Source organism: Carex rostrata, chromosome 14, assembly GCF_964058835.1.
Source record: "Carex rostrata chromosome 14, lpCarRost1.2, whole genome shotgun sequence".
Lineage (NCBI taxonomy): Eukaryota > Viridiplantae > Streptophyta > Magnoliopsida > Poales > Cyperaceae > Carex > Carex rostrata.
Genome location: NC_135931.1, coordinates 6,759,094 through 6,769,844, shown reverse-complemented (window position 1 = coordinate 6,769,844; position 10,751 = coordinate 6,759,094). Strand labels below are relative to the sequence as shown.

General features: G+C 33.8%; 1 protein-coding gene and 2 long non-coding RNA genes across 5 annotated transcripts; 2 read left to right on the top strand and 1 right to left on the bottom strand.

Moving 5' to 3' along the window:
* Positions 1-2,465: 2,465 nt before the first annotated feature.
* Positions 2,466-4,857, top strand: PRA1.H (prenylated RAB acceptor 1.H). 2 transcript variants are annotated; one of them, XM_078315642.1, is made up of 5 exons: positions 2,466-2,813; positions 3,041-3,155; positions 3,328-3,464; positions 3,937-4,008; positions 4,501-4,857. In XM_078315642.1, the coding sequence occupies exons 1-5, from the start codon at positions 2,501-2,503 to the stop codon at positions 4,590-4,592; spliced, it is 729 nt and encodes a 242-aa protein (XP_078171768.1). In that variant the 5' UTR covers positions 2,466-2,500; the 3' UTR covers positions 4,593-4,857. The 2 variants fall into 2 exon arrangements, with proteins under 2 accessions (XP_078171768.1, XP_078171769.1); XM_078315643.1 differs by lacking the exon at positions 3,937-4,008 and having other exon boundaries at positions 4,501-4,732.
* Positions 4,858-5,979: 1,122 nt separating this feature from the next.
* LOC144565664 (uncharacterized) lies at positions 5,980-7,898 on the top strand. 2 transcript variants are annotated; one of them, XR_013514933.1, is made up of 2 exons: positions 5,980-7,021; positions 7,517-7,898. It is a non-coding gene; the product is annotated as an uncharacterized LOC144565664 (long non-coding RNA). The 2 variants fall into 2 exon arrangements; XR_013514934.1 differs by having other exon boundaries at positions 5,980-7,182.
* Positions 7,899-8,210: 312 nt separating this feature from the next.
* LOC144565857 (uncharacterized) lies at positions 8,211-9,581 on the bottom strand. The gene is made up of 2 exons (XR_013515049.1): positions 9,370-9,581; positions 8,211-8,596 (listed from the first exon to the last, which is right to left on the bottom strand). It is a non-coding gene; the product is annotated as an uncharacterized LOC144565857 (long non-coding RNA).
* Between the last annotated feature and the right edge of the window lie 1,170 nt (positions 9,582-10,751).

Sequence of the window (10,751 nt, the reverse complement as noted above, 5' to 3'; positions counted from 1 at the left end):
TGTTCTCCATATTAATATGTGTTTGGAGACCAAATTTTACATTTTCTGAAAAAAAATTTAGATAGGTAGAAAATCAAATATCTGAATGATGCAGAATTTTTTAGATCAATTGATTTTCTACCTATCTAAAAAAATAGTAAAAAATTTCAAAAAAAATGTAAAATTTGGTCTCCAAACACATATTAATACGAAGAACAAGATGAACGGTTCGGATCGACCGTTAAGATTTTAAAAACTCGAATATTGAGCGGTAGCACCATAGCCCTCTATGCAACCCATAGCACCGTATCTTTACCCTTGTGTTTAATAACAATTTTAATACGGAAAACCCAGCATTTAATCCTCTTATAAAAGTTAAAATTTTGAAATTCAAATAAAGTTGTTTTTTTTTTCTTTAATATTGAGAGCTTGATCTTTAATCTTTTTCTAAAAGGAATCTTAATATGGAATACTTGTTAAAATAATGAGTTGTCCAACAACTCAAGATCCCGTCAATTGATATTCAGTGCACCAATAAATTTTAAAGAGGAGGATTTAAAAATCTCATATCTTTTATACTTCATCATATTTTTTTATTTTTAGTTTTAAAATTCCAACTATCAATCAGCTCAATGTGACATCTATATTAAAATGTATTTAGATACCAAATTTTTTTTTTTTTTGAAATGTTTATTATTTTTATAAATAGGTACAAAACCACTTAAACGGATCTTAAATCTAAGCATTTTTTTTTCAAACAACCAATGCAGTATCAAATCATGTCCGATTTCTCCAAATTGTGTTTTATACTTTTTTTTTCCCAATTTGCGTAGATTTTAATTTGAATTTTGAAGTGAAATTAATTCCGGTACATCTCAATATATTTTGAATGTATTTTCAAAAATTGAACGCCGTAAAGAGACGGGACTCGTATTACTGCACTAAATTTGTGGTTCTTGAATGTATATTTTTTAAATATTAGAGTTTCAATATCTATTGATCCAAATTATAATTATAATTTTAATTATTATAGAATGTCTACATCCAGTTACATTGATATTATATATACTCACTCTTTTATTAATATCAAAATTGATATTAAAAATTGAGTAGAACTAAGGGGTTTCTAAGTTCACTAAGTTTTTTTGTGAACTAAATTCTAAAATCTATCAGATTGATTTTAAATAACAAATTTGAACTATTAGAACCTGTCTACCTTATGAGTGATGCGTCTATATACAAAAATTTGAACTTTCAAATTAATTTTATATAGAGTTAAGTGGTCAAAAGGCGTTCAAAAAATGAATGCATTAAAATTAATTTATAAACTTTCTAATTTTTACTGCAAGACTTTATGCTGAAGTAATTCAAAAGTTTAATTTTTTTTTGCATCTAGACGTATTACTCGTAAGATAGACAGGTTTCAACGATTCAGATAAGAAGCTTTAAGTTAATATAATAGATTTTAAAATTGAACTCAGAAAGAGGCTTAATCCTGGTTTGATTGTTCCTAGTTTTACTCTTGAAAAAAATCACAATTTCAAATAGATATTTAAGAAATTATTCCTTTCCAGTAACACGTGGGCACGTGGCAGTCAATTTGTACTAGAACTTTTCTTGAGTAGTCCAAGTGTCGAAATTTTTATTAATAGAAAATTAATTAAATAACTATCAATAATAGAGAGTGAAATTGAGTTTTTTCGACACATAGGAAAAACATAATAGTCTATAACGTAATATACAAATTAAATTAAATTAATCTAACTAATCCAGTAGCAGGGACCCCATTAAAAAAAGGAAGCAGCTAACAGTCCTCCAACTCCAGTCTCTCAAAAATCTCCGAATATTTTCAACTAATTCTGTAAACAACAATACTAAATCCTGTAAACAACAATATTAAATCCTGTAAACTAATTCAACAAATCCTGTAAACATAAAAACGCGTGAAAACTGTTAAAAACGCGTGAAAGCTGTTGAAAACGCGTGACAGCTGTTGGGACCACCTTTTGTGAACATACACATAATATCCTGTAAACATACACATATTATCCTGTAAGCATATATATATTATCCTATAAACATACACATATAATTCTGTAAACATACATATTGTACTTGAAATTATAGCAGTTGAAATTATGGCAGTTGTGGCAGTTAAAAACGCGTCAGAACTAAGCTAAAAAGGGAAGGCTTTTATACACAGAGATTTTTGGAGGACGGTAGCCCGAGAGACATTACATTTTCTCTTAAAAAAATTAAATCCTCCAAAGCCATTTTGTTTGACTTTTTTTTTTCCGCTCAAGTCTAACCGTGATAGAGTATGACGGTCATTTTTTTTTTTTGCTTGGTTTAGTTATAATAGAAAATAATTAATTCGTGACTAATCTGACAGTGCCTTTTTTATATCTTGAAAAAAATTCAATTTCGTTCGCTATTATTAATATTTACTTAATTAATTTCCTGTGAATAAAAATATCAGGCCCAAGTGCCCAAGTGCCCAACAGGCGGAGCCCAGAGAGCCATGTCGTTCGTCCCAAATCCTATCTCGTTAACAGTCCCCGACCCGGCGTTCGAGTCATGGCTGCGCGACTCCGGCCATCTATACACCCTCGACACTCTCCCTTCCTCCTCCTCCTCCGCTCCCTCCGCCTCCGCTTCTGTCTCCTTTTCTCCTAGTAAACCCATCTCCGCCTCCCCATCCTGTCTCTCCTCCTTCCTCTCCTCCCTCCGTACCCTTGCAACTCTTATCTCCATCAACCCACTCGCCAAACTCGAAGCCTCTGACCTCTCGGCCCCCACCCCTTCTTGGACCCGGGACTTCATCGGAGGTCCAGGTTAGAATTTCGTTTTCCTTCTTATCCTGTTTCATGTAATATTAATAATTATTAAATTCTAACTAAAAAATAGTCAGGCAGCTGTAATTGATCCTACTTTTGAATTACTTCGTCTGACCTTTATCTTCCTGCTATTATAATGTGCAAAATAATTTTTTGAGAATTCGCTACAGCCACTTAGCTACTAATCAATAGTTGTCTGTGTTATTATGCTTATTTTTTAATAGGAGAATACTCGTGGCCTGCGGAGGCCTCTCAAGCTCGAATGCGAGTGCAAGAGAATGTGCGCCACTATGCAAGGAATTATATGTTTCTCTCGCTTCTGTTCTTCACCTGTTGCTTGTTAGTGCCCTCTTGATATAACTACCTAGAATTTCTTTTGTTTGAGATTCTCACACGTGAAATTTATTTCAAATTTTGAAAGTAGAAGGAACTATAGTTGTGATTCACAAACTTTGACCTTTCGGTTTATTTATTTATTTATTTTATGTCTTTATATTTGGACCACTGACAGGTATCAAATGCCAATCTCTCTCTTGGGATTGCTGGCATGTTTGGGCATTTGGGAAGGTGTAAGGTTATCCATCAAAAGTTGGGAAATGGAGAAGTATCCTGTTTTGCAGCAAGTCATGGTGAAGTTTTCTCTGTTCAGTAAGTGAATTTATGAAGTATACATTTTTTTTTTATTTATTGGGGTGGGGGATCAGCATGGTGCATGTATGCCTTACCAGAAAAGCTTTCCTTTTCTCTTTTGTCTTGGCGTGTCTTGCTTTTAAATTGCTGAGGATATCGATTAAATCTGGGAAAATCCGAACTTAATTGGTTAGAGGTTATTTAGAACTGATTGCAATTAAACGAGCTGATTTGGTTTAAGTTGGCATTTCAAAGTTACGGGAAGATTAGTACAGTAATGGTGCTATACCTTACTCTGTCTTTATCAGCCATAATAGTTTGCCAGTTGAAGCTAAATCATGCATTATTTGTATTGCATTTTCCTATAGTATGATGTATGAGGTGAAAATTTTGTACCGGCTGCACAAGCTTTATTTCTCAGTTGTAAAATCTGCCTTTGATTATAGCTCCAACTAACAAGTACTTCCTTTACCTACCTTCAATTATATAGTTACAGCAGTGGTGCTTTACCTGTGCAATCTCCATTTTTCACTTGTCTATGCCATCGGCCTTAGTTATGCAGGTTTGATGAAATCTGATTTAAACATCTTATTTTTCTTAAGAGAAAAGTCTCCTGATTGGTTCCTGAACTTCTATTTAGTTCAACTGTCCTGTTGAACTATTGCACTTGGTACAATACAGTCCTTCCTCCAGTTGACACTTAAATAGTTAATTTAACTGATTTACAAGCTAAGTGGCTTACCAAATGCGATAGTTCAGAGCTGAAAGAAAAAGAAGAAACTTTCTCTAGTTCTTAATCTTGTTTGAACTCTTGTCATGTTTTGGTCCGAGATAAGTGTAAAGCTTTTTGATTGCGGTATCTGTTGGGTCTTTTTTGGTTTGTTAAATTCAGTTTCTGTTTGCTTTAACTTGCATTTGTATTCACTTCCATAATTTTTATCACCTCACCAATTTCTCAAGGATGGTCACCCCTTGCTCTTGTAAACTGAATTTCACAATTTTCTGAATCAGATGATAATATATTTCCTTTTGTATAATTTTCTTTTCCTGCCAGCAATGCTTATCCATGCTTCTCTTCGCAAGTTGACTCCCTTAAATAAGCCAAAGAAAGTTCAGAAAAGGAGTGTTCAGCTTTCTCCAAAATGATGCTACCTGTGATGTAGAACAAATGGGTCAACATACATATAGTTTTTTTTTTTGCGCTTTTTGTTTCTTGTTGTACCTCACAAATCCATTTAATGCATGCTTATGAAATATTCAAGAAACTGTTCATAGCTTTTACATAAGTTTTGCTTGGTGAGAAGTTTTGATAACTGTTCTTCACAATAGCAGGTCGGAGCAGCTAGTACACTTGTCCTTAATGTTACAAATACAAAATTGCTCCTGAAGGCAAATATAAATTATTATATAATTCTGACCTTATGTTTTATCCAAAACACCTGGGTTCTATTGAATATCAACTTTCACAACATTATGAAATTGAAATAATTGTATTCAAACAAGAGCAGAAGATGTTGGAAATATCAAACTTCGCAATGTTGTATCGCATAATTTGCAGGATTTTGATCTATCTCAGTGGCCTTTTCTGTCCGCTTGGGCTAATGTTAAATTCAAAAGGCATCTGGATCTTTTCAATTTTCTCTCTTTTTTCTGTATTTTCCTTCTCTCCTGTACTGTTCTGTTTTCATTTCTGTGGTTTTAATGTGTTTGTCTATGTACTGTTATTAAATGAATGCCTGGGCATTTTCTTTTTATCTCTTAACTAACAAGAGAAATGCGTGCATTTAGTCTCCCTGGTAAGATAGGTGCTTGTTGTTCATCTACTGCAAACTGTTTTTTTTTCTAAACCTATTTTATTGAACTCAATGGGATGCTTGTTTTGATGTAGTAAGAAAACAATTGAGAAAAAGAGGTTTCACTTTGAGCGAAACTTCAACTGTAGAAAATAAAAACAAAAACTATATATATGATTCTATGCAAAAGTAAAGACAGACATAGAGGTGATGTGTCATGAGTTAGTTTAATTTTGTACGTACAAAATATATATATATATATATATATATATATATGAGGAGGGTTCAAATGCCTTCATGTTTTTGTGCCTCCATCACGCCTCCATCTTTCTCCATCATTTTCAAAGTTCAAACAGTCGATCCGAACCGCTCAACTTAACCTCCATACTAAAATATGTTTGGAGACCAAATTTTATATTTTTAGGAATTTTTTTACTATTTTTTTAGATAGGTACAAAAATATTGTTTTTAGATGGTTCAGATTTACTGATTTTGTACCTATCTAAAAAAATAGTAAAAAAATTCCTAAAAATATAAAATTTGGTCTCCAAACATATTTTAGTATGGAGGTTAGGTTGAGCGGTTCAGATCAACTGTTTGAACTTTGAAAATGATGGAGAGAGATGGAGGCATAATGAAGGTACAAAAACATGGAGGCATTTGAACCCTCCTCTCTCTCTATATATATATAGTGGAGGGTTCCACTGCCTCAATTTTCCATGCCTCCACCGAACCTCCAATTTTAAACCGTAGATCAACCATATTCGTCAACGGACTAGATTAAAAACTCCTTAGCGAAAAAAATCCCTCCAGTTCGCTTCTAGTTTATATCCTTCGCCTCCAGTTTCCTTCTCTTTCTTTGTTCCTCTCTATAACGTGAACCTCTTCGCCACCACACTTCGCACCCCTCCGCCACCGCCATTCGCACACCTCCGCGCCACCTAACTCCCTCTCTCTCACACACAGCCTCTCCTTGACCCTTCTTGCTCACCACCTGATGAAACCCTAGATTCCGAAAGGCTCATCATCAGATCGGTCGAAGAAGAAGCAATCCCTCCCCCCTGCGAACATAAATCAGGAAGGCTTCTCTCTCTACATACCCCTTGTTCCCTTGGATTTAGGTCTCCAGACCATACAGTACAAAGAAGTCTTATACTAGTATGATCTGTTCAACTCGATGTTTTTGCTCCAAATAGTTTAATTTGACCGGTAAAACCATACAGTACAAGTATGAGATTTTGACTGTTACACTCGATGTTCTTCAAAATTACTTTAATTTTGTGGAATTTGCTTAAAATTAGCTGAAATTTACATTTTTTTTTCTTTAGAGAAAGCCCGTAGGCGTGCATTAATTTCATACATAGTTTCATTACATCAAGATAAAAACTGAATATAAACTCTATTCCTACTGTTACTGAGATGGAGAACAAGTTAAAAAATAAAAAGCTGATTATGTAAAGAACAAAAAAAATAAAAGTCTAGGACTATAAGTTATCCTAGATGTGTTTTGCTTGTTCCTGTAGGAAGCTGCATGGTATTGAAGCGCAATTGCTACATCCCATATGAAAACATTGCCTGAGTAACTCTTGACTCTATTCCCATTCTTTTGCAGAAATTCTCACTTGGGTGTCCACTGAAGGTTTGTTTCATCCTTTGAGCCCAGTTGGTTAAGTCGTGTGCTGTTTTGAGATATTCCCCTTTAGCAAAGATTATCTTAATTCTATCCCCCATCTGTTGTCACTCGCATTGTCCTTGCTATGATTTGAGCTGCTTGCCAGGAATGTAAGTCTTCTATGCTCTTTCCTTCAAAAGCCTTTGTCAGAATATTGGAGTCTGTATAGATCCGATATTCGGTGGATCCATTAACATCCCTTCTCAACAATCTTCTCAACCATTGAATTAATCCCTATTGCCTCTACTTCTAGCGCATCCTTTGCCTTTAGGTAACTATACTGTATTCTCACCAAATTACCTTGTTCATCAAAAATTTCCGCTCCAAGCCCCGCAATTTCTGAAATGTCCCATGACCCATCTACCTGTACTGTACCAGTCGGAACTCCGATGGGTGTAAGGTGTTGTTGGTGTTGTATTCCCTTGTTCTGCAGTCTTTCTCTTGTGAATTGAAGTGCCTTTGCTCTTGAATTATATGCATTATTACCGTGATTATTGCTTTTAGTATGACAAGAAGTACACTGCTAAATTATCTAATTCCCCATTTTCTTCTCCTTGTTTCATTATGTAGAGGCTAATATCTTGCTATTTTTTCTAATTAAATAGCTAAAAGAAGATATGGGCAGTGACATGAGCGAGACAGAGCTTGTTCAATGGAGAAATTGAAGAATCAATAGTGGATGCTTGTTCTTCATCGTGGTCTTTGTTCAATTTTTCTTTGTTTTTTGTTTATTCTACTGATACTAGCACATATTTGTTAGGTGTCACAATCTTACTTAAGGTGTAGAGTGGTACACCTCTGCCACCCTTTAAAGAGCATATAAGGGTTGTATTGGTAGTATGTCACAAATTTGGGGATGCAAGTGAGAAGTTCATTTTTTTCTTGCTTTTTTTTGTTTCTATTTTGAAAAAGTGAGAACAAATGTGTATATTTGTATGATTTTGATTCTATTATTATTTAATGATTGTTGAGATAGGTATCTATAAAGCTACTTGTGTGTTTTAATTTGTAATTGTAAGATTGAGTTGTTAAGCGTGATTCAGATGATAGAAATGGATTTAAATTAAAAGGTTGCTGTAACTTTGTGATTCAGATGATAGAAATGTATATCTGTGTCACTTGTGATTCTAGTTATAATTGTAAATTAAATTTCTGACTCACAATTGTGATTGAACTTGTGTATTTGAATGCTAACTTTTCTGTTTTTCTAAAGACAGAAATATTGTACCAGTGTATGGCACTTGCTAAGGGCAATAATGGAGACAAATTATACAATACATGTTTGAGCATACACTGTCATGACAAAAATAATGGCATATTATATATACCATATGCTTCCATACCAGTTGGAATCATGGTACACAAACAAAAAAGATGCAAAGCTTTGTTCCATTAATTACTTAATTATATACAAAGCAACAAGACTGCACATCTAGCTTAGTAATCCTACATCACAACACAAAAATTACATCTCATACATACTATCCCTATTTTTATCAGACCAGCACACATAAACTCAAGTTTGACAATTCAAACCCTATTAGCAATATTTTTCCGATAGTTGTGCATCCAGTTCAATTCTATCTGCTAATCGACATGGAAGCAACTTGATGAGCTCAATACGAGTATCCAAATCAGGTGTCTTCCTTTTGCATTGTCTTTTGCCCCATCGCTGTCAAATTAAGCTACAAAAAAAACAACAACAAAACTCATAAACAAACAAATAAAAAGATATAACTAGATGACTACATCCTTGGAGAAAGCAAATATTACAAAATAGCTAGTTCTTATAGGACTATTTCATGGACTGGCACAAAATAAGAATAGTTTCATCACGCAATAGAAAATTCTTGAAAGGAAAACACCTAATTAGTGAACAAGTAACTGTTATTAAAATGACAACGGATTTCTTGATTTTTCCTATATACACTAGAACATTAAACTTTTCATAGAATAATGATGAAACAACATCTAAATCAGCAATCTTAAATATAAATCCCTGTAACTCCTTTATTGTTGCTGGTTTTCTAACAAGTTGTGCCTGTTCTATCTGATAAGATATGAGAATACATAACATGTATCAATTTCATCTACATTACCAGTATGGCTCCAGTTCATTATATTTTACAAAAAAAATCACATTTAACATGATATTGTATAAAGTTATATCATCTTGAATAAATTTCAAATTTACAAAAATACCATTCTAAGATATATCCATTTTTTCACCAACTATAAGATAAAATAAAGCAAATTAGACAAAATTACAAAATCAATTCAGTCCCATTTTTTTCAATGTCCCATGATACCAGTAGGAGCCTTATTTGCACACTATGGTCTTACCATACGTCAATAGCAAACAAAATTGAAAACTTTGCAACTTATTTATGCATTCACAGGAAAAAAAAAATAGCAAAAAATGGAAAAAGAAATCAACAAACAAATAGCTTGTACGGACCTAAATTCAAGAGGAGGAGTTGTAACTTATCGTCCCATCCTTATTTCTCATTCGCAAAGGGGAGGGATGAGAGGAGTTAGACAGCGAAAGATAGGCTTTGGAGAGGAGGAGATCGGTGGGGGCAGTGTGCGCGGAGGGAGGAGGGTGGAGGCGGGGGCGCGCGTAGGGGGGAGGGTAGAGTACGGAGATGAGGTCGAGGGCCAGACGGAGGGATTCACAGGGTGGGGGGGGGGGGAGGGGGATAACAGAGATAGGGAGAGAGGCAGTACTGGAGGCGAATTGAGATAATTTGTTAGCTGTTGAGAGTTAATCCAGTCCGTTGATCAAATTACTAATAGACGGTTTATATTTGGAGGTTCAATGGAGGCATGAAAAATTGAGGCAGTAGAACCCTCCTCATATATATATATATATATATATATATAGAGGTGGGCTACGGTGAGTTGCGAAGTAAAACGCGTTTCTACTTCACGCCGTATTTTTATTTTGAAAGTCCAAACGAGCGATCCGAACCGTTAGATGTTTAATCCATATTGAAATGTGCTTGGAGACCAAATTTTACATTTTTTGAAATTTTTTTACTATTTATTAAGCATTTTTGAAAATTGCTGTTTTGCTGTGAACAGTAAAAACAGTAAGATTTTCTGGACCATCAGATCAGCGACTTTCAAAATTGCTTAATAAATAGTAAAAAAATTCCAAAAAATGTAAAATTTGGTCTCCAAGCACATTTCAATATGGAGAACAAGATGAACGGTTTGGATCGACATTTTGAACTTAAAAATCGCAAAATATGAGCGTGAAGTAAAATAGTCGCTTTACTTCGACCGTAGCCCATCTCTCTCTATATATATATATATTTTTTCCTTAGAGAAATATTGCAATATGATACCCCGCGTTGGCCTCAAATTAACGTGGTGTTTTAATTAGTACTGCGTTAGAGGATTAAGCTCATGATGTTGGTGTTTTCCTTTAAGCGAGTTTAAATTTAATGGAGTTGATTAACTCACTGCAAGAGATGTATTCATGAGATATATTCATATTTTTGAGCCAAATCTCTCAATCAGTTTACTAGTGCCTTATGTAGTACGGATTATACAAATGTTTAAAAACTTTTTTTTTATATATATATATATATATTAAGTCTTGTAAGTTCTCATCCAATAATATTTGATTTTAAATCATGTAATTTATATGATTTGAGTTATTAATAAATAATGTGGATGTGCACTTTTTTTTTAGAAATCAATTATGTGTAAATGTGTTGTTTGAAACTAAAAATTGTTATGTTTGTCTGAGACGCAGTAACTTGTTTATATGTCAAAAATTATGATTAAAATCTAAACCTTGATTCATTATCGTTTTTATTGTTTCAACTTCAA